The 25,105-nt window shown below is 38.9% G+C and overlaps 1 protein-coding gene across 9 annotated transcripts in view; it reads right to left on the reverse strand.

Annotated features, from left to right (window-relative positions):
* The window catches only part of AMBRA1 (autophagy and beclin 1 regulator 1), a 147,658-nt gene that overhangs the window by 89,820 nt on the left and 32,733 nt on the right, over window positions 1–25,105 (reverse strand). For 6 of the 9 annotated variants that reach the window (XM_023528723.1, XM_011356918.2, XM_011356915.2 and 3 more), the window contains one exon: window positions 4,059–4,145. The exons of the other annotated variants lie outside the window; for them this stretch is intronic. In XM_023528723.1, coding sequence (XP_023384491.1) covers window positions 4,059–4,145 — 87 coding nt within the window. The remainder of the gene's footprint in view (window positions 1–4,058; window positions 4,146–25,105) is intronic. 9 annotated transcript variants of the gene reach the window in all.

Below are 25,105 nucleotides of genomic sequence, written 5' to 3' on the forward strand. Positions count from 1 at the left end.
AAACTAGCACTAATGTGGGGAAAACTGTGAGACAATAAATCCAGTTCTCCCATGGCATCTCCCTGCTGAGGCAAACTCCGGAGACATGAGAAATAAAGGGCATTTAACTCACCAGGAGGTTTGTATTGCACACTATGCTTATGAGACTACCACCATTATTTCTGTTTTGAGATAAGGCAAAGAGACTGTTTAATCAGTCATTGTCTGATCAACAGCGGCACCCTCTGAAGAAAACACTGGACCTTTCTTTTTAGTTTCTTCAGGGACCCCTTTTAGCTTCTCAGGGTGCCCTTTACAGATTCATGGCTTTACCTCAATCATCCATACTCAAAACATAAGAAATGCAAGGGACCACCGCCTTCATCTACATGTCACCTCTCCTTTCACTTTATAGATGAGAAAGGCGGCCAGGAGGGTAAACCTGAGTGAGACACTAAAGAAGGGTCTACAGGCATCATCTTCACCAGGATTCCTTTCTTCCCTAACAAATGACACGCTCCAAATTTGCCCTAGCTCCTTAAAATGATCTCTTTGAACCTCTTATCTCTCCTTTACAAATTATTCATAGATATTTGTAATACAGAGAAAACATTCAGAATAGAGACAGAGCAAAATATACTTGGGAGAACAGAAAATCTGAAAGAAAAAAAAGAGATTTTTCTATTTCTTACAAAATAGCATCAGAGGCTATAAGGGGACTGAGCAATATAGAAGGCAACCGTCATTCCTTTATCTTCTCCCTTACTATGTCTACTCTTAATAAATAGTCTAGACCTATATTTTTCCCACTATGGCTTAGGTCTTCATACTCCATGAAAATGTCTAGTGTCCCACACAGCTTGTCACATTCCCTTCTTTGTCAAGTTTTTCCTCCATCTTCACAACGCTATTACATAATTTGAGGCTGTTAACTGAGTGAGAGAAGAACAATAACAGAAGAATGTGTATATATAAAGTGGATTACTAAGAAATTTCCAGACTTTAACCTGCCTGAGGCACACACTTTGACTTAACAATTCCACTAGAAATTTTTCCCTACAGAAACAGGCAAGGATACAAAGATATATATACACGCACATACATAGATATGTAGACAGAATTAGTAAAAAACTGGGAAACACCCCAAATGCCCACCAACAAATTAAACCATATCCATACAAAGAAATATTACTGTAGCTATTAAAAAAAATAAATTATCCCTATTATATGCACAAAGAAAACCCTCTAAAATAATGTGGGGGGAAAGGAGGGGATTTGAATAATGGTATGTATATACCAAAATGTATATAAAAACATATTTTTGTAATTAGAATAAAAAAACTAAAAGAAACACAGCAATCCTAATAAAGATTCCTTGGGACCTTAATTTCTATAATGTTTAAATATAAAAGAAAAAAAAGCAGATATCATTTTTTAAAATGGAAATCTGGAAAAACTGATTGAAAACAGAAATAAAAATAGTAATATCCAAATGGTAGGAAAAGCATTTACAAACATCTTGTGACTGACCTTTCATTACCCCTGGACAAAGTCTCTGGGCCAATCCTCAGTAAATCTACTAACTCAGGCCAAAGGAGATCTACAGTCAACTGCTACAGGAACTATGGATACCTCTCTGAAATACCTGACCTCAGAGGTGGTGTCTTTCTCGCCAACCATCAGATGGAATTCCCGAGCAGGCCAGATGACAATCTTTGGAACTCAAAAGTCTGTGTTACAGAACAATATGCTGCATTTGGCACCCCTGAGTCCAACTCATCTTTATATAGCTATCTTTATGCAGCAGGTGGATGCACAGATGCCTTGGCCAAGATCATGAGAATACAAGAATGATTATTAAAAGTCTCAACTTGTAGAACTTTCATTATCCATTTGGGCCCCTGTTCCCATGCATTTTGCAAGGATAACTTTCAATAGACAGAAGAAGTCAATACTCTTGAGTTGTTCCTATATCTACTATAAATATCTATATCCTATATCTATATCCAATATAAAGAAACCTTCCAGCAGAAATCAACAATTGGTTAAATTTTCAAGTCAATCAGACTAGAAAAGGACGTAAAAAAAAGTTAAGAGGAGAATGAAGATTCTTTTTTTTGAAATGGTTGTGAAAAGGGACCATAAGTACACTCATTGCTCAGTTCATCATCTACTTTAACTAAAGAGAAAATCATAATATTATTGGTGATACAGGCAGAAATAATGTTGATGTTGACAATAATAAAGATTGCTTTTTTATGTAGGGGCACAATTTCAGCATTAGATAACCCCATTTAATTTCACTATAGGACAGGAATTCCCTAAACTACAAAACTATGCATCAATTATTTAAAAACAAAAAAAAATCATGGCACGATTATTAAATACAAGTACATCCATAGTCTCATCTTTTTAGGTATCCAGAAGGAAGCTAAGGATCTGAATGTAGAAATGTCTCACAAAGGCTCTGACCCATACATATTGTGTAGGGTGAAGTCTGAGAGAGAAAAAAATTAAACCCCCAGTAATGCAGTAACCATCATCCTCCTACTGAAGAACTGGGTAACTATCACACTCTTAAGTGTTCCAAGTGAAATTTTTAGATGTTTAAATAAATCCTCAAGTATTCTTCAAGGAAGAATACTTTCCCCTCCAAAAAAAACCCTCTTTTGTGTTCAAAGGGAAAATGTGAAAATACCAACACCACAAAGTGTGACACTTTCTGTGATAAAGAGATCTGAGTAGAAATAAATAACAGGTTTATTACATGAAAGGAGGACAAAATGGTCTTTAAGAATCACTGTTAAATTTTGTCAGGTTAAAAAATTCTGGGGATGAGATTCCTACTGCTGTCAAAAAGAAACTGTAAGAAGTTATCTCTTTCAATGTTTCAGAGTATTTGATCCATGCGAAAAATTTTCCTGTTTCTATTTAGGGCTTATTACTTTCAAATATGATTAGAGACAAACATAAACTTCCTTGCTTCAGTCATCATCTAAATCATCTACCTGTTTTAAAATCATTAATCCCCATGTCCCTTAATCCTTGGATTTGTCATTTCTGGGTTATGAAAAAGGAAGTAAGAATCTTTTCACTAATATCTCAGAAAGAATGGTCGGTATCATGACACGTAAGTGTGGCAACAACAAAATCATTCAATATCTTTGTTAATAACTTTGTCTAAAGGTTTTTCCAGACTTGAAATTCTTAATCTAGAGCAAAGCTCACTTAGCTTCATCTGACCTAATTAACTAGCCAACCCTACCACTGGAACCCTTTTCTTTTGGCAAAACCTCACAATGTACTCTGGCATTGATTAAATAAATGCACAGGTTGTTATTATTCCCTTTTGAGATCATAACAATCACTAAGTCTGGCTGTGACAACCCCAAAGGGCTTCTCTCACTATAATATTACAAATCGACTCAACACTCCAAATTTGGTACTCAGTTATCAGTATCAGGTAAGGGCGGGCCTTGAACTCATCTGAAATTTTTTATCTCTTTAAGAATTTTCAAATGTCTTCTAATAAGTGTAAGGCAAACACTTTAATAAAACGCCAGTTTATTCAGTTACCATTTTGTCAGTCATCTCTTCCTTCATATAGTCTCCGACTATTTACCATCTGAGCTTGATTTCTGCCTTTTGATATTCTAAGTTCTCTCCCACATGAGAGCAAGAAGGATTTTTGTTTGTTTGTTTGAAATTGTAACTTCCCTATTAATAAAAACTTTTGTTTCTCTTTTGGCTGTCCATCTGAATGGAAACAACCTCTCTGATCAAAGAAAAGGAATATATCCTATAACTCTGATAGTGACCTCCTCAGGTCCCTCCTCTAGTGCCCCATTTACAGAAATGAGCCCCAAAAGACAGAGCTCAGTCATAACCCTCTGTCACCAGAGGTTCTGTTCACTTACCTGCAACACTTCCCAATCACCTGAACCACCTGTCTCAAAACTGTAACTGAAGAGTAAAAGAGCACCAGGACCAGAGAGGCACAGAATGGGGCTTCCAACAGCGTGGCTCCCCAAGGGCAGCCCCTCCCCCCCACCTAGTGCCATTTCTCACTTCGGCCTTACCTCGCTGGGTCTGGGTAAATTGGGTGCTCTCTGGATCCTGCTCCATCATAACGGGATAATGAAATGAGGGAAGATTCCAGCAGCCTCCTAGCAGAGATTAAAAAAATGGCAATAATCCCTGTCAATTACCAACTCAGAGGTCATTCATAAGGAAAAATGGGGGAAAGATAAATAACATCCCCCTTTGCAACTAGCTAACACTTGTTATCTGGGATCGCGCCCTTCCTACAAGCCAAGTATTTAGAGACATAAATAAGTAAAGAGCTACTGAGCTCCCATACTGGATAGGGCCACTGTATTATGTTGAATACTGCTCTTCAGTGAGAAATGAACAAGTGCTTCAGACACATGATCTTATTTCTATTTGCAGTACCTCCGGTAGACAAATAGGAGGTTGGGATCGACACAAGAGGGGAAAATTAAGCAAACACTGAGATTATCATGTAGTGCCAACATTTATCTTGGTATTCAGTTCTTCCGTGTCATCCTAATCTACATCCCCTTCTACTCATTCTACTCTGCCCACACCGTTTTTTGGTAAGAAAGAGTACTCCTGGGGCTCTCTTAATAACTGACAAAAATCTTTCATTATATGTAATCTAGCCCAATCATAAGTTCAACTGATCATATATAATACACACACATTTTACTGAGCACCTTTTTTTGATGCCAGGCAAATACTAAGCACTTCACATATATTTCTCTATTTAAACCTCACCACAACCTGGAAAAGTAGCCATTACTATACACACATGAGAACACTGGGCTGTGTGGCACAAAGCTCTTAAGTGACAGCACCAGGCCTCCAGTGAAGGTCTGTCAACTCCAAAATGCTTCAAACCACTATACTATACTGCAGGACCTTCCAGGCTCCAGGCAGGTAAAAAGCGCATATGTATCCACTGTAAGTCTAAACTAGCATGTGGGCTCAGTATTTCTGGATCGCCCTATTTTTTAAGGGTAGCCAGAAATCTGGACTTTTGCATGAAATCTGTTAAATTTTTGCTAAAACTTTTTTTTTTTTGCCTTTTTGTACAAGGGCCAGCTAAAAACACATCTGATAAATGTGGCCCAGGGGCTCCCCAGTTTGCCGTGTCTACCGCACTGCTTCCCCACTCAAATGTGCCTCGGCAGCCAGACAAGCTCCTGCCGTGGCACACATTTCTACTGGCCTCAGGAAGAAATGCATATCGTTCCCCTCAGACAGCATGTTGCCCAGCTCCCCCAGGGAAAGGCCTGCAGCTCCCTGCCAGCCTCTCCTGTAAAACAGATCTGCAGAACAAGGACAGCAGCTACCAATCTTTTCCAATTGAGTTAATTCAATTCACGTTTATTAAAACCAGCTGGCTTTACGTATAGTCATGTGCAGTCACTTTATCCCGGCAACTGGGTCGCCTAAGCATTTCTCCTAACAGCCTGGAGAAGAGGTATAGCAGAGGCTCCATCAACCTTGCTACTCTCCCATGACAACCAACTGTTAAATTATGTTTCCTATCTAGACAGGGTATATAATCTCTTCACTTAAAACACTTTAAACCAGTCCTACCGCTGAAGGGAGAGAATACAATGTAACCAATGAGGAAAAGAAGAAAGCAGTAAAATATATTTCTCTAGCAGAAGACCTAAATTTTCAATGATATCACTGTGTACAGCAACAGAAATATTGTTTTATCTCATCAATTCTAAGACACCCCCCCCACCACACACACATTTTACTAAGTACTTCTGCCTATAAAATGTGGGATGCATTTAATAGTGTGACACAGTTTAATTGACAGGATTTTCTTCTTTCATTGGGGTAAACAATGGTATGTCTTGAGTCTTGAAATACAGAATGTTTGAGAGAGAAAAAGGGGAAGGGGTAGTGACAGGTACATAGACTGGAGAAAAGAAGAAAAGTGAAATTTTGAGAAGAGTATTCAGGACACTTGTGCCATCTTATATAATAGTTATTCATTACTAATAAATTACTTCTAAGGAATTGGGTGGGAGTTGAAGAATGGAAGCAAGACCTGGGAGCAGTTGACTGCCCTAGAACACCCAGAAGATTGTTCCATTCCAAAGGACTCTGGAGTTAGTCATGAACCTCACTGAGCCCTGCCATGTTATCTCACAAATGGCTGCTTGGTAATCAGAGGCCCTTTGGCAAGGAGCATCCTCCAGAGTGATCAACATATATCCTTCCTAAGTACTTCTACCTGTAAAGCAATCCTGCTAAGTTAGGAAGCCAATATGACCCTTTATTATGCCACGGCAGTCAGTGGCAGTATTCAGAGAGATGAGATGACTCCTGTAAAGGAGATTTCTTAACTAGAAAAGCTGGATTAGATAATTTCAATTTTAATGATTCCATTTTATAATCCTGCAAATTCTACTTCCTGCCCTAACTTCCTATCTTTTTAGAGGACTTCTTTAAATCAGAGTAAAACCAAAATGTTAAGCTTTGTCTCTGGGGAGTCTCTGATGAGTTTCTTTTGGAACATGCATCCCCTGTGCCTACTTACTACAGATCTGTTGGTATCATTTGCTCCACAGGCAATACAGTGGGCTGGCAAGTCATATATATGAAGCATTTTAACTGCTAATACACAAAATCAAGAGAGCCAATTACTATGAATAACGTCCCCTATATACACATATCACTCATGAAACATTAAGTTCTCTGCGGTTACAAGTACTATCTGAAGGAAAAAAATAAGAGTTCTCCAACTGGTGTTGAATAAAGAACTAGAGTTACTAGACATGTAAATAGTAGCACCACTCCTAAGAACACCAAATAAAGATCTTTCTCTCCTACAGTTAGCTTTTTGCAAGAGCCGTCAATGGAAAATGACACGAGAAAATGGGCTGAAGGGCAGGAGAGCACCTTCTGCTCTGGCCATCATAATTTTGACTTAACAATCTATCTTCCAGATTGATAATGCAAAATCAGGTGGGACTTCGGAAGGGCTCAGACAAGCTTGTTCAAGTTTGCATCTAACATTTCATTTTAACCTACAATCTCAATTTAGAAATGTTTTAAAGAGTCACAGATACTCTGACAGGAAAAAAAAAAAACAAAAATAAAAACAAACCTTTTCTTCACAAATTTACCTGGGTCATTCTCTATATCAGGTGTGTCCAAATAAGGTACACCAGGGGTTGTGCTATTTTGATCCACTGGAGAGCAGGAAGAAAATATTAGAACTTTTGATATATAATGTATAACCATAATGTGTATAACACACACACACACACACACACACACACACACACACACACACTGCTCAAAAGCCTTTTATTAACAGAGGTATTATTTTTAAGTCTGGAGTCCACTGTTCTATCAAACTACACATTACTATAAGAAAATTCAATATTTAAGAAAATATAATAACCACAAATATAAAAACCATAAATATAAAACCATAAACATAAGTGTATAACCATATTCGTATATAGAGAGCACAAAAAAGAGAATGATAAAGCAAATGTGGTACAATGTTAATATTTTAGGGAACATGAATGAAGAGTACATGGGAATTCTTTGCACTGTTTTTGCAACTTTTCTACAAGTCTAAAATTATTTTAAAATTAAAAACATCCGAAAATCAAAATCTAAAGTAAACAACTGAAATGAAAATGAAAACTATTCATTTTTAAAAGAATTACTTCTTAAAAAGGATTTCTTTGTAAGTACTTGTCTGTGGCCTGTTAGGAACTGGGCTGCATAGCAGGAGGTGAGCAACAGGCAAGCTAGCGAAGCTTCATCTGTATTTGCAGCTGCTCCCTAGCACTAGCATCACTACCTTAGCTCCACCTCAGATTATCAGGCATAAGATTCTCATAGGAACTGGCACTGGTCCCTGGTGCCAAAAAGGTCGGGGACTGCTGCTCTAAGAGGTTTGGTAAACTACAGGCCCTGGGCCAGCTCCCTATTTTTATAGTTTTTTTCCAAAGACAGCCACATCCATTCATTTACTGCTGCTTTGGAGTTAACAAGTCAAAGCCAGGTAATGCTGATAGAGACAGGCCTAAAACATTTACTACCTGGCCCTTTACAGAAAAATTGGCCCAACTCCACTCTAAAATATTTGCTTACATAAAATTCCTTGAACAATAGAGTTAATAAAGAATAGAACAAAAAAAACTATAATCAACGTATTACACACTACAGTGAGTTATCAAAAATGATTAGTAAGCTCTGCTAAAATCATAAGTCATTAGGAACAAAATTCAAGCTGTAAAATTCCTAAAATTTTAAATGAATATAACAATTTCTTCCTTCTCTAATTAATACTTTGAATATCCTTTGATGACTAGAAAAACAATAAAAAATAGTAGAAGCAAGCTCTGGAAAAGAACAAAGTTGTCAGGGCAAATGAGATGGGTCATCCAAAAAAATAAAAATAAACTGTTGTTTCAAATTCAATGACTATCAAGTTGAGAAGCAGAAAGTTTGGGTACTGATCTATACAGAATAAATAAGCCAATTACAATTCTTCCTTACTAAACAATTATATCCTGAAGATATTCTTTTAACTAGTTGTCAGATCACAGAGAAAATCAATATCCTAAAGCCAACAAACATGTTCAGACCTTCTCCAATCATTGGAAACAACCGCCAGAACTCTGTGACTTATACTAATCTGGAAAGCTTGGCTCCTAGAAACTAAAATGCTACTGTTGCCCCATCTGGGTGACATCTGCTATTTCAGTTCAGGGAAGCCAAACCTAAACTAATAGCACCCTTCTGCCTGGGAAATAAAATCCAATCCGTCAGTTTGACATCCAAGGCCGTGGAGCCAAATTTCTCGAGTCCAGTGATTTTCAAACTTTTTGGTCTTGGAACTCCTTTAACACTCAAAAATTATTGAGGACCCCAAGGAGCTTTTGTTTATTGGGTTTTATCTATCAATATTTACTGTATTTGAAATTAAAACTGAGAACATTTTAATACACAAGCATACAGTTCATTAGCCATCAGACTGATAACCTCATTACAGGTCATGTAGCCTCTAGAAAACTCTACTGAACAATCATGAAAGAATGAGAGTGAAAAAGACAAAGAACATTTGAGCATTATTACAAAAACGGTTTTGACTTCAAGAATCCCAGGCCACTCTTTGAGAACCATTGTTCTAGCTAAACTAAACACACCCCCACTATCTCATCTATATATTTTGCTTGGCCATTTCGTCTTTCTGGAAAGTTCTTCCCCATCTCTGCCTGTAAAAATCCTTCAAAGCTCCATTACCTGACTCTGCCAGGCAGAAGTTCACCCTCTTCCTCGATACCCCGTAACACCTGAAACCTCTTTTAAAAGGCCTTCTCCCAAGTCACCTTATACTGCAGTTACTTGTAAGTATGTCTTGTCTCTGCTACTAGACTATAAGCTACGTGAAAGCAGGTACTGGGTCCAAGTCATCTTTTCATCCCCATTAACACTCACATCCTAAGTAACATGTAATTGGAGACCAGTGAACATCTAAGAGAATAAATCAGCAGGCCTAAGTAAATTTGGAAGAATAAGCAAAAAGACATATCTGATTGCCCTTTATTGACCCTATGACATTTAAAGGCTGCTTGATGTGGAAACACTCACACTAAAATTCCTGAAGGAACAAGGTTTACAGAACTGCTTACGTCACCCTTCATCCCTCTGGTCACTTAAGTTGCTCAAGTTCAAGTGCTGACACAGTGGTCCTGATAAATGCAGCACGGCCTGGTCCCTGAGAGGCTTGTTAAATCATAAAGTCAGAGACTGGCTACTTGCCTCAGAAGTGACCACTAATGGTCCTGGACAGCATATTGCCAAAACAGACCTCATAGGAGAAAGAGGGCAATGTTTCCAGAGAGACGAAGGGGCAGGAGGCCAAAGAAATCTGGATGCCCTCTTGCCCTCTTCATTTCTGAATCCTGCTCGGCAAGCCCCAGATCTCTGCCTTGGCGCATGCCTGGGCTGGGAGATGACAAGCCCTTATTCTTTGTAAAAAAATAATTGTGTGTTCTGAAATGACACCTCTATTATGATTTCCAAATTGACATCTCTGTTTTAAAGCGGAGGCATCCAAGCCTCCCCATTTCACACACTAGTAATTATCGTTTAAGTTATCCAACGATAGGTACTCATCTGATCGCTGCAGGGTCCCCCCCCCCAGTTTAGGGGTGCACTTGTGGCACATGATGCAATTGCCAGCAGAGCCTGGCAGGCAATTCCTGCCCCTGCTAAGAGACAGACCAAGGCAAGGTGGCACTGCTAAAAGGCTAACCTCAGGTAAAAACCAAATACACTACAGAAAGAACTCACAGCACCCACTGTGTGGACTGGCTTTATTTTACTATCATCAAGCATAAACAATTCATGGGGCTCAAAACAATGCCTTTTCATTAGAAAGGCTTTAAAATATCTATTAAAAAAGGCTTTAAAATAAAATAATAGCATTAATGTATCCCTCAATACCTCTGTGTGGTAAGCTACAGTTGGTAAAACATCAGAGCACATCATAATCACAGACACCAAAAGGGAAGATGTTGGAAACAGAATTCATACACGATATGCAACTGTGTATCTAAAGGAACAAAAGTCTCGCCTGAAAAGTCAGCCAGATCCCTTTGGGAATATCTGAACCTCTGCTAATTGTTTGGTGGGTGGTTATTTATTTATTTTAATTTTTTCAGAGTAACAATGATGTTGTTTATTTAAAATGTTTATATACGTATAAAATAAGACAATTATAGCACAAAACCAGACACCTTCGACCAAATCACAACCTCTCCTTGGAGCCCTCTTCACTCTAAGCCTCTTCTTCCATATTCTCCTTCCTGAGATGGAAGATGCCCCAAGGGTCAGCACAAAGCACTCCCAGCTCAGGTCTCTCTGCCCCTTTCTCTTGGAGTGCAGGACCACCACCCTCAACTCCTGTTCTAAAAGATTTTCCCCATTAGGAAGTTCAATTTAAAACTCTAAGCCAAAAGGAGTGATTGTGGGAGAGAAGAGGGCAGTCTTCATTTGGAAGATACATCCCTTTCCTGCTCCAGTCCCTGGCAAGGGGTTCTAGAAAAGGCTGGCTGTGGGTTTCAGAGGAGTCCATTGGAAAACTGAGGCCCTGCTTTACCAAGGGCAGCTCCTACAAAGGCCAGGACCCAGGCTTGCTCTCTGTGACTGCACGAACCAAGGGAGGCTGTTTGGGTTCAAGGAGCATACATGCCTAACCCCATTACAGGGAAGACTCTTGGCCAGGAAAACTGATGAGTTGCACATATAGAAGCTTGAGTGAGAGACGGTAGTTTTGGGGTAATTTAGACAAATTAAGTTAGTATAGCAGAAGCTCTGAAGTAGCAGAAGCTTCTCCCTTGGACTACTGATTGAACACAGGAACCAGAGATGAGCATGAAGTCAGACTAAACCTTAGAAGGATGCAGGCTGGTCTCCTCACGCAGGCCTTGGTACTGGCCAGGACAGACTCTTACAGGCCCTGAAAAGGCAGAAGCCACTGTAAGGAGGAACGGGAGACGAGCAGGGGAAAAAGCAACAACTAGATCATTTTTGGCATTTTAACATGAAGACAATGAAAGCAGTAACAATAACAAAGCAAAAAAAAAAAAAAAAGAAAAAAAGACTAATGTTTAACGTTTAACTGTCTCATCCACCCAAGTCTCACTCTGAAGTTCTATCCCCATCTTCCCCATAAGCACCATTGAACTACAAAATGTATTTTAAAGCACCCAAACCAGTACAGACCCATTGGAAACCAAGAGCCCCGGCCAAAGCTGTCACCTCTCTTGGGTCCAAGTAAGATGAGGGTTCCGGGAAAAGCACCTCGTAACTCATGCAGAGCAGCACGACACCGGGGACGAACTTGGGCTAAGGGCACTTGGCAGGGAGTTGGGTGGCAGTCAGTATTTGCACTGACACGCGAGGAAGGGGGACTTCTTTATAATCTCAACTGTTTGGTACCACAGCGGAGCAAACGTGACTAGAGAGCTTGATTAGCAGAACTAGAACTCAGAAACAGACTGGGTCATTCCAGTCTGAATCCAGCAGAATCCAGCCGGGAGGGGGGGTGCGGGGGGTGGGGGGGAGATAAGGATAGAAGCACAAAGGTGATAAAGGCTGGAACAGAAGGGCTGGTCCTTCTTTGCAAGGACACCAGAATGCACTTTTTTGCTGCTGGCTGATTAATCTCTAATGGCGGGTGCTGGCGAGGTAGCCCCAGCTCCACGGGAACCTTAAAGTCAGTTCTCAAACCAGATACACTGTCCCCACAACTGCCCACCCCCCAAGTCCCTACTGGTTCCACGATCACCTGATTTTCACTTGGACTTCTTTATAACTAAAATAGATATAAATGGCTAAACACAGAACCTAGAGCCCCCACCAGGGGGGAAAGGGCAGATTCTATTAATGTCACAGCTAAGAGGGTGGTTATTTTTAATACAACTGTAAAATGACTGGTTGGTACTATGCTTAGCTCTTGTATATCCTCAACGTATTACACGCTACATTTATAAAACTTTATTCTATAATAAAAACTCACTTTTGTCAGCATTTGAATTCAAAGGCCTAAGGTGATCTAAATGGACATGTTTGCTCTGTCTCTGAATCCATTTTCTCTGGAAGAACTGGGAGGTCTGCTCATAGACCAACGACTTTTTTTTTTTTTTACTAGGAATTTACATCAGAGGCTTTTCATCTAAAGATGGGTATATCAATGATAACAAGTTCCACAGCTAGTTCTGATACCACATGCATGTATACCCTCACAAACAGCAGCTATGATATACAGGTTTAACCTTTAATTAAGAACTAGTGCATCCTAAATGATTGATTTCCTCCAAAATTAAGAAGATATTTATAGAATTCAATAATCCCAAATTCTCAGCTAATTTTATTCAGAATAATAGATAATTTCAAAATATCTATTTCTAGAACCACTAGTTCTACAAAGAATATATTGGTAGAATCATTTATTGCTTCAATAACCTGTATACTTCCTCTTAGACGATTTTTCACATTCACATTCCTGACCTGAAATTTTAAAAACCATTGACGAAGACCACTTGCTCTTAAGTTAAAGGCTACTCACACTGGTATGTTGCAAACACTATATAATATGAAGCAAAACCTTAGGGCCAACATCAAGAGGGCAAAGAGTTAGTAAGTGAAGCCTTACAAAAATGAGAAAAAAGGAATGCACAGTGGGCTGGGGCATTTATTAACCGGAGGCAAAGAGGCGGCCTTCCTGACTCATGTCTGTTCAAGTAATGAGGTTTCTGCAGTCTACAGAAATAGACAAGAGGACAGACTCCAGCTAGGCCCTCAAACAATCCACTATTAGACCTTGAGCTAATACAAAACTCTAAGTACAATGGCTTTTCTTATATCCTGGGTTCATTCTGAACTGCTTCTCTTAGTGACCTTTGACTTTGATTCACCTCTGGGAGTATACTACTTGCCCTTTCATTCTGATCTTGACTTCAGCAATCTTAATTCCTTTTGGACTCAGCATTTGACTCCACTGGAATAATTTCTCGACCATTTCTCTCTGTCTAGACAACATGAAATTGTTATAAATGACACCTAAAGCTCAATTAGTAGAGAAACTGCAATTTCCACTCTCCTCCCCCGTTCCCCAAAAGAATGGCACATTAACATCCTCCAGCATGTCAATCAATAGTACCCTGAAGATTAACTCTGTGGAGCCTGGAAGCCAGTGAATTCCCAGCTTGCTAAATATTTACATGCATTTCCCCTCTCTATTATAAATAGAAGGTAAAATGTCTTCTTTTCGCTAGCACTAATGGTTACAATCTCAGAGATCTGAATGCCTGCTGAATCGATACCTGGGTAAAAAGTTCCCCAGTTTGATTTAAGGGAATCACAGACAAAAGCAAAAATACAAGGCAAAAGAGGAGAGAAGCAATGTGAGAAAGGCGTGATTCAAGATCACTAGAACCAGGCAGTACTATTATAACTGTTGAAAGAAAAAGATGGTTGGAAGCCACTGCCAGTTCCTTGTGAGATGTAATATTAAAGAAACAGCAAAATCAAGGACAGCAAATTATGAAATAACTTATCAATGGTTTTAAATGGGAGGAGATTCCCCCTAGGGGACATATGGCAATGTCTGGAGACATTTTTGGTTGCAGCAACTGTGAGGGGAATGCATCTCTATCTAGTAGGTAAAGGCCAAGGATGCTGCTAAACCTCCTACAATGCAGAGGACAGCCTCCCACAATAAAGAATAATCCAGCCCCAAATGTTAAAAGTACTGATGCTGAGAAACCTTCTACTATATCTTAATGATCTGCGACTAACCAAGAGAAATTCTGAATAACTAATATATGAAACAAGTCAGTGCTTTAGCTTTAGAAAAGACTGCAATTTAAATTCATCATCTTGTGTCACTTACTAGCTGTGTGACCTTGGGCAAATTCATTACCCTCAGCATCCAAATTTAAGGGAAAATCCCTCTTTCACAAGGTTGTTATGATTAAGTAAGAACATATGTAGAGTAGCCAGCACGAAATCCAATAAACTGCAATTATTTTTTTCTTCCTTAAATTACAACTCCCAAAGTATATACAGGGAACATGATGTGCCCTGGACACCCAAGTCACCATGCCTAAAAAGGTAGTTTCTTAGAAAGAAAGACATGTGTTGAAGGATGAGTACTGTAAAGGCATAAACATGGGCATCCGCACCTTAAGAATCACATGAGCCTCACTCAAATGAAACAAGGGTAATCAGTCATCTATCCACCAATCTGTCTATTGGTCTAGCCAACCATTGATTCAAATCATAAATATTTACTGAGTGTCTACTTTGGGGTATACATTTGTATGTAAAATAGATATGGTCCCTATAATAGCTAGTCTCCAAAGCTGGACCCCAAAGAACCATAATTCCTAGTGTTGTTGCCTTGTGTGGTCCTCTCCCAAATTTAATATAGACCAGCCTGTTACTTGCTTTAACCAAGAGAACATGGCAAGCTGTGCCTGTTCTGGGCCTAGCCTTAAAGAGAACTGACAGCTTCTGTTTCTTCCCTCTTGGAACTGTCACTTTTGGAGGCCCTAAGCTGCTAAGTAAAAAGTGTGGCTTCTCTGCTGGAGAAGCCACATGAAGAGAGGAGTCCCTGCGACTACATGAAGAGGGAAAGAGGCCTAGCTGTCTCAACTGAGCCTCCAAATGACTCTAGTGAGACCCCAAGCAAGACCAGCAGAACTTGCCAACAGAGCACAGTCTACCCAAAGAACAATGAAAGATAATAAAACTGTTATTTTAAGTCATTAAGTTTTGTTACGTGGTTTGTTATGCATCAGTAGATGAACAAAATAGTTCCTGATCTTGTAGCTCTCTTGAGATAGTCACAACAGCAGCATTAGAAATAAGTCCATGAAGTTAGCTTACTAGCCTATAGTAATCACATCTGTACTCAAAGGAATCTTGGCTATCAAAGCAAAACACCACACAAGACATCTGGAAACAAACCTTTAACAATTTCATATGTAGTTTATGAAATGATGGATAATGCCAAGGGGCCTCAGTACACCAGAGATTTGGGGGAAGGAGGTGGTGGTATTGTTAAAGAGTTCCTAAGTGGTCTAAAACCTTCTCTAACTTAGTGTGTATCAAAATCACCTGGAAACCCTTGTTGTAAATGAAGACTGTATGTCCCACACTCCAAGTTTCTGATTCAGCAGATCTGGGGTGAGCCTAGAAACTTGAATTTCTAACAAGTTCCCAGGAGATACTGATGCTCCTGGTCTGGGAACCATACTTTGAGAACCACTGACCAAAGATCTCAAAATAAACACATGCTGATATATTTACTCTTTCTGACCTTATCACATCCAAAATAGTACCATCTAAGAGAGCTGTCAAATTTAGTGAATCTATGGGGGACTAAAAATTCAGCAGCTCTATTAGGATATTACAGCAATGGTCTTTTGCCTTCGAGGAGCTAACAGAAAAATCAACCCAATCTCTGCCTCAATTCTTTCTGAGAACTCCTAAGAGACAAGTATTAAAAGGAATCAGACAGGGGACGTAGAGTACAGCATAGGGAACACAGTAGTATCCTAATGGCTAGATGTAGAGCCAGATGGGTGACAGAGTAATTAGGGGGGATCATTTCATAAACTATGTAAATATATAACCAATGTACGTATACCTGAAACTAATTTTTAAAAATCAAATTTTAAAAAAAAAGGGAATCAGAAAAGCATGCAGAGAAGAGTGCTGAACTTCTAGGAAAACACTAGATTTAAAAAGTTTAAAGAAAAAAAAGCATTCCTTCTTGTTTAAATTTTAAAAGGGTTATATCTGCTGAAAAGGAAATTAAGAAAACAATCCTATTTACAACAGCATCAAAAAGAATAAAATATTTAGTAATAAATTTTACCAAAGAAGTGACACAAATAAATGGAAAGACATCCCACGTTCACGGATTGGAAAACTATATTGTTAAAATGTCAATAATACCAAAAGCAACCTACAGATCACATGCAATCCCTATCAAAATCCAAAGGGCATTTTTTTGCAGAAAGAGGAAAAATATCCTAAAACTCATATGAAACCTCAAAAGACCCCAAAGAGCCAAAATATTGAGAAAAAAAGAACAAAGCTAGAGATGTGGCCCTTCCTGATCTCAAAACATGTTACAAAGCTGTTACAGTAATCACAACAGTATGGTACTGGCATAAACACAGGCGTATAGACCAATGGAACAGAATAGAGAGCTTGCATATAAACACTTGCATATATGGTCAAATGATCTTTGTCAAGGGTGCCAAGACTACATAATAGGGAAAGGAGTCTCTCCAACAAACAGTGCTGAGAAACTGGCTATTCACATGCAAAAGATGAATATGGGTCCTTTTCAAGCCATATTAAAAAACTGACTTAAAATAAATTAAAGACCTAAATGTAAGACCTGAAACTCTAAAACTCCTAGAAGAAAATATAGGGGAATAGCTTTATGACATTGGAATGGACAATAATTTCTTATGTATGACATCAAAAGCACAGGCAACAAAAGCAAAAACAGACAAAAGACTGCATCAACTTAAAAAACTTATATAAAGCAAACAATAGAGAAAAGGCAATCTATAGGAGAAAATATTTGCAAACTACCAGATAAAGGGTTAATATCCAGAATAAAGAACACCTACAATTTAATAACAACAACAACAACGAGCAAAGGACTGCTATGAAAAACAGTGTAGAAGTTTCTCAAACAATTAAAAACAGAACTACCATATATGATCCAGCAACCTCATTTCTGAGTGTATATCCAAAAGAACTGAAAATAGGATCTCAATGAGATTATTTGTACACTGATGTTCACTGCAGAATTATTCATAATAGCCAAGATGTAGAAGCAACCTAAATGTTCACTGACAGATGAATGGACAAAGAGAATGTGGTATATACATACAATGGAATATTATTCAGCCTTTAAAAAGAAGAAAATCCTGTCACATGCTACAACATGGATGAACCTTAAGGACATCACGCTAAGTGAAATAAGCCAGTCACAAAAATACATACTACATGATTCCACTTGAAGTATCGAAAATAATGAAACTCACAGAAAAAGGAAAAAGAACGGTGGTTGCCAGGGGATGGAGAGAAGAGGGAAATGAAGAATTGTTCAATGAGTACAGTATTTCACATGCAAAAAGCGAAAGTTCTAGAGATCTGCTGTACAACTATATGCATATATTTAATATTGTACATTTAAAAATTGTTAAGAGGGTAAATTTGTGTTTTGTGTTTTTTTTTATCATAATAAGGAAGAAAAAACCAAAGTGGATTACAATTGCCACCAGAAGAAAGAAAAATTTAAAAGCCAGCTTGCTGAGGTGAAGTGATCCAAGGAACAGCAGGAAGATAGAGGAAAACTGAGAAACATATGTGCACATGTGTATGGTAGGAAAAAAGTAAAAGAGACAAAAAGATTGACACCCATACCCTCTGATGCAACGGAAGAAGAGGGCACAATGTTAACAAGCTGCAATTCTCCTTCTATGACAAGGTCATACTTTCAGCCTTTGATTCCTTTATTATTACAAATTTCTATCCTGCTCTAACTTGATTTTTAATTTTCTGGCAGGTGACACCCAAATCAAGCAGCCTTTTCACCAGAACCCATGCCTCTGTCCAGGGCGTTCTGCTCACAGGGAGAGAGGTGCAGATATTCTCCAAGATTTTACATAGCCCATCATTAGGGAAGGTTGCTTTCATACTGCATAACCTGACATAACAGAGATCTGCTCAGCCAGCAAAAAGCTTGGCACCCCCACTTTCCCTCTTTGGAAACAGAGGAGGAGTTTATTAATTGTTGCTATTAAAAAGTCAGGCAGCTTCTCAGGTGAGGGGGCTGTCAGCATGTCAGCCTACAGCAGCAGCAGACCCCCTTGTGGATGAATTAGGCACGATGGGCAGGTAGCAGAGAGGGTACTGCAATGTCCAGTGCCTCCCCCTGGTGGAGCCCAGTGATAGGGCACTTAGATATTTGCCTACACATAAACATCAACAGCACATTTTGCTTGAGCTAATGGAATGATAACCAATACAAAATTGGAATTAAGTAGGAAATATAAATGGGTGAAGTCACCCCAGTACCGACTAAGGCACACAGAAGGACCATGCCTTGACTAAAAGGGTAATAACTACTCAACTCCTGCTGATTGTTATTATGTGCAAGTACAAGCCAGATCTAATTTTTTCAATAGAATCCAGAAATCTGGATTTTTGTGATGGAAAGAACACAATTTTTAGAAACATTGTGAGGGCCAAACAAACATAGCTGAAAGTTATTTTGCAATCTCTGGGTTAATGTAACAGGTCCACATGCTAAAGCCAAATTTGCACACATGAACACATTGTCAGATGTGCTCCCAAGAAGGAGCAGAAGTAAGATGTACTGGATTCTCCTTCTCCCCATAAATATGTAAGAAATCCAAGGGATGAAGAGGAGCTACCTGCACAGCTCTAATGGGCTGGGACCGATTACAATAAACAAAAGATATTATGCAAACAAAACCCCATACACCTGGTGTTATTGTCTTAGCAAAACCTCCAACGCACCCTTAGAACAAATACAGTAAATAAGGTGATCTGAAGGGTGAAGAATAAGTACATGGGAAATTACTCTCCATGTATTTGCAACACACATATAGATCCCACTGAAGTCTCTGTAGCACTCCAACACTCTGAGCTGACAAAAGCGATTACATCTTTTCAAGTTCTTAGTGTGTATACAAAGCACACAGCCTGCAATACACCATTCAGCCCCCAGAGAGAAGGATGATGGGGGATAATTTAGATCAGCCTAACAGACGTTAATTTGACCTGCAGTGGGGGAAGGGTTGCCTGTCAAGCACACTGCCTGGAGGACCTCAAGGAGCACGCACATCCTCCCCAGCTTCCTAACAATTCCCAAGACAGATATAGAGTAAGGTTAAAAAACCTTGCTTCCGGGCAGATAGCAGAAGAAATAAGACTCTATGCACTTATGCCTGCTCTCACCTGTCAAAATAACCTTACAAGAGCCAATACTAGAGCATCTAGTCCACAGTACAGAGAGAAGACAACTGTAAAAGCCCCATACCTAGCTCTTCCGGGCCCTCATTATCATAACACCTTCTATTACTAGAGCACCTGACTCTATCAAATCACGCTCATAAAGCAGAGATTGGCAAACCACTGCCTGTCAGCCAAATCTGGCCTGCTGCCTATTTTTGTACAGCCTACGAACTAAGAATGATTTTTATATTTTTAAATAGCTGAAAAACATCAAAAGAAGACACATGAAAATTATACGAAAATCGCTTTTGTGTCCATAAATAAAGTTTTACTGGAACACAGCCACACTCATTCACTTACATATAGTCCATGGCTGCTTTCATGCTAGAACAAAGGTTCAGTAGTTGCAACAGAGACAGTAAGTATGGCCTGCAAAGCTTAAAATATTTACTACCTTGCTCTTCACAGAAAAAGACTGCCAAACTCTGAAAGAGAGGATATAACCAGGGATCATACTCAAAATTAAAACAGGCTCAAATAACGAGTGACCAGTTGAGCAGCAAAGGTGAAAAAGATTAACTACAATGGTACCTCTCTTTCACTCTATACTCGCCCTCCCTGCCAAAGAGAGAAAAGGGTTTTTAACTACCCCTAAAGACAAGTCAAATATCTAAATATTACTGCATTATGATGGGGCAAGGGATGCCTGGATTCTCCCAATCATTTAACAAGACCAAGAAGACTACAGGGCCCAAAGCCAGTAAGTAGTGAATGCCACAGGTGGAACCAAGGTTATGTCTCCCTCATACAAGGCTATGGAGAAGAAAAGTATGTGACACCTCTAGGTGGCAAATATTTAGAATTGCTAAAACAAAAGTCCTTCTCAATCCTGAGGAGCAGGTTCCTAAAAAACCCAGTGATAGAAGAATTTACTATGGAAAAACTTCAGACCTTATGGGAGAAGGAAAAAAAAGCATTAGGAGTCCCAATCTATGAACTTACAAATATCTATGAAATTATGTTCACTAAAAGAGAAAATAGAAAATGTCATTTTATACATTTTAAATGAGTAATAATAAATAGTATATAATTAAATTTTATTTACCATTAACAATCTTGATAATCTGTGGCCCCAGCAATTAGAACCTGTAAAAATTCATCCTCCTTTAGAAACACTACAAGTATACAAAGATGCTGCAGCATTGTTTGTGAAAGCAAACAGAAACAATCCAGAGTCTACCAACAGGGAACTGATTAAATTAATTACGGTGCATCCAATTGTTGGAATACGATGCCATTGTTCAAAGTTCTATATGTATCAACATGGAAAAATGTCCATATATTAAGTGAAATATGTAAATGATGGAACTGTACACTTAGTATGATCCCATTTTCACAAAAAAAGAAAAACTATCTTCGTTTGCATTAAAAAAAAAATCTAGTGTTAACACAAATTAAGTGGTTAGTACTGCAGAGGACACTCACTTTCTATGTCATTCATTTCTGTAATGTCTGTATTCTTACAAATGAATTTGTATTAGTTCTATAAGGAGAAAAAACAGGCACCTCAAATTTTCCATTTATGATCCCCTGCTCACTATAAATTTTTCAGCCTCTCCCTTCCTCAAAGTTTTAACAGCATGCCATCATGGCTGGGGGTGGGGGAGGCAGATAGCAGGGATTTGTTGTATATAAGAAAGCTAAGAGACTTTATTTCTTTATTTATTTAGCAATTCTTCACCTAAACATTTAAGGACTATCTAATTCTGACATAATCATGGACTCCCGCCTTCTGGTTTTCACTGCGATCTCAAGATACAAATTCATCTAAAAAGTGTGTGATGTTGGCCTAACTTTAATTTACCACATTTATTAGAGCCTCTTCAGTTTATTCTCAATCAGAAGCCACAGTGATCCTTTTAAAATATAAGATCATACTTCTCCACTTCTGATGGCTTCCCAAATCACTCAAAGTAAGAAGTAAAATCCCTTAAATGGCTTAGAAGGTCATGCATAATCTGGTCCCCATTACCTCTCTAACTTCATCTTCTATCACCTCATCCTTCGCTGTGCTCCACCCAAGCATCTCACGGATTTTGCATTTGCCCTTCTCTCTGTCTAGAATACCCTTGCCCCCATTACCTACAGTTTACTCCCTTATTTCCTTGAGGTCTCTGCTCCAATGTCATTTTATTAGACATCCTCTGATGACCCCGTTTAACACTGCAAACTTCCACCCCAGCACCCCCTACATTTTAAAAGTTTTCTCCACAGAATTTATCACCACCTGACATTCTAGATATTTTATTTATTTTTTATTGTCTTTCTCCCATTAGAATGAAAGATTTATTGCTCGTCCTTAGTTTCTGGTACGTAGTAGGTGCTTAGTACATATTTGTTAACTGAATGAATGAACACACTGACCAATCAGTTATTTCTTCACCAGCCCAATTCTCAGGATTTTAAGAGCCACACTCACACAAGGGGCAGCCCTTGTACATACTGCTCAGCTCCTTCCTCTAAGGCCTGGGTTTATCTTTCCTCAGCTTCCCTTACCTCTGCTAAAACAGCTGCTTAGTTCCACCATCAGCTCTGTCTCTCTTTGATTTCTCAAATACCTGGTTCTCTCTTTTTCCAGAAGGAACAAGTCATGATTTGCCCATACCATAAATTAAAATTTCTTGGTTGAGGATTCTTCTCTATTCTTGGTCCTCCAATGCCAAACTTCTGAGTAGGAACTCAAAAGTTAGGAAGAGTTTATTGTAACTTGAATTCCAAAGACAATAATTCCACCAGTTTTTTTAGGGACATAATTAGCGGTAAAGCAAAACTCTCTTAATATAAGAATCTAAACTCATCTCAAAACTAAAAAAAGATTACTCTAATAATGCATGGACCTCAAAACAAAAAAAGAAGATACCCACTTTCTCAAACCCAAAAACCCTACTTCCAAATTCAGTGAAAGCCTTCCACAGAAACTACAAGAAACATAAAGCACCAATGGGAAACATTCACATTCACATTTAATTTGGTTTATTCACATCTAATTTGGACTTTAGCAAGACTTTATTAAGACCAAGTATGCCATCATTCAGACTGCGAAGAGTCTTCAAGGAAAAAAGCAAAACAACAGCACTGACTGGCAGAGATATTATATCACAGAGATGTCAAGCCAAAGACCTACAAAATGGTCTCAAGAGAAAGCTGTATATGATGCCAGTGCACTCAAGGAGCATGTAGGCCCTGAGTCATCGTCAGTGGGAGCCAATATGAAGGAGAGCTGACCAAGTGCATGAGATTTATCACAGGTTCAGGACAACCAACACACAAGTCAGAAACATGGCACGACGGTGAAACATCAGAGGAATAAATTCCAGGAAACTTGAGCTCAAGTTATAGAAGGTGTCTTCCACGTACAACTCTAGGCAATGCCACCTCATTTATTCAACAAGTATGTACTGAGCCAACAACTCTATAAGACTAAAGGGTATTTTTTTTTTCTTTTTTATTGGAAAAGCCAAAAGGTTTACACTGTATACTGGGTCACAAGGGATATAATTTCATTTCCATTTTTTTCAACTAAAGTTTACTGAGCACCTAGTATGTGCCAGGTAGTAGTCTAGGTACAGCAGGGATACTGACATAATCACTGCCTTCAGAGAGTTCACTGGCAGAAAGGGAAACAAATAATTTTCTGTCATGGGTGCAATATTAGAAAGCAGGAAATATCTATTTCTAGTATATAAGCAGCAAAGAAGAAGTGATTACTTGGGGCAGTTAGGGAAGATTTCCCAAAGGAAAGGTGATAGCTGTGCTAAATTTTGAATAATAAATTTCATATACTCTCAATCCAAAGAAACTGGGAGAGATTTTAGATAGAAAAACCCTTTAGACCCAGTTAGATCAGTGGTACAAAAGAACTACTCAAGTTGGACCCTTCTCGGTATTATAATAAAGCTGAAAAGACAAACTTTCCTAATTTCTGGGTTGCCTTCTCCCCCTTGTGGACCTATGACTAGCCCTGCAGACATATCCATTTATTTCCCCCTATCGATGATGTTTCTGCTGAAAGTTCCATAGAGAATTCTCATGTGACTAGTGCTGAAGGATCAAACAAGTTAGCTGACCCATGAAGTCTCAAGAGGCTTCAGAGTGCTCTACTCCAAAGCAATCCCCTCACAACAGTGTAAAAGAAATACTTTAGAAATCTAATGAGGACTTCCAACTCTAACCTTTAATTATCTGGGCCAAATTGCATGCTATAACCATACATGTCTTCTCCAATCTTCATCTATCATAAGGAAAAGTAAGGATCAAAAGACATCAGTTCTAAGAACATACTCAATCTTACTAAATACTTCAGACCTAAGGCCTTGTTACCTATCTGGAGAAGGAGTAGAGAAACAATTTAGTTGGCGAAGATTTAGCCCAATTTTGATCTCCCACATGTTGGGATTTTAACAGTGAACTTCCCTAACTGAGATTACTTTAGAAGGACTAATCATACAGTTCTATGGAAAAATAACTAAAACAGTGTTTCTCTTATATCCCTAAATACTGCGTTGGTTACATTTCTACCCAGAGACAGTAATTACAAATGATCTTTGAGACCCCCAATTTCTTACAAAGGACCTGACTGAAGAGCCCCTCAGTTAATGATTACTGGAGCAACTGAAGTTTTGATGGAGAAGTTGCTGTATGAAGGCACTAATTTCAAACCAAGTGTAGGAAAGAGTGGCCCCTTTAGGACCCAGGGATTCAAGTCCCCTCTTTGCTACAAGAGCCTCTTGAAAGTCATTTCTTGTCTCTGCATCTAAGTTTTCTCACCTGTAAAAAAAAAAGAGGCTGTATTTTAAGCTCTAGGCTTTCTCCAGTTTTAAGATGCCATTTAAAAGTTTCTTCTTCCTAATACCAGCCTTTCAAGGCCACTCCTGCTTCAAGCCACACACCTTGATCTTCTCTTGCTTGATCCTAGGCTATTGAACCCAAAAAGAAGTTTCTTGTGGTGAAGCAAAGGGCCTGCCACCCAAGTTATAAATTGTAAGTTGGAGTCAGACTGCACAGAGCTCACCCTCCAGTGCCCGCACAGAAAAAGAAACAAACTGTGTACCTGTTATTATCAGCAACATAGGTCTACACTGATATACACACTAGTGCTTAATACTCTCACTATGTGCAAACTCTATCAATTATATCAGCGGCACCGAGGGTCAAAACATGTCTCTTTAGTCTCTCTCCCACTTACAGAGAATAAACCGTCTCCCTTCAAGCAGACCTGCATATAGCAGGAACACTTTCTTTTCTTCTCTACTCAATCTAGCCTGGTGGCAGCAGCAGCCCAACACTGACACCTGCTGGGGAAATCCAAGTAAGGGCTGGCTTGTCAGCTAGGGAATGCTGGCCCCTTTAGAAGGTGGTAGAAAATGCAGATTAACACCTGTCAGTACTAGGGATTTACACTAGAATGCAGCCACTCAATTATGAGGAAGTGGCGGCCTTCTTTAAAAAGGTGTGCACTTAGAATATTTTACGATAT

The sequence above is a fragment of the Pteropus vampyrus genome, unplaced genomic scaffold (assembly GCF_000151845.1).
Source record: "Pteropus vampyrus isolate Shadow unplaced genomic scaffold, Pvam_2.0 Scaffold31, whole genome shotgun sequence".
NCBI classification, from domain to species: domain Eukaryota; kingdom Metazoa; phylum Chordata; class Mammalia; order Chiroptera; family Pteropodidae; genus Pteropus; species Pteropus vampyrus.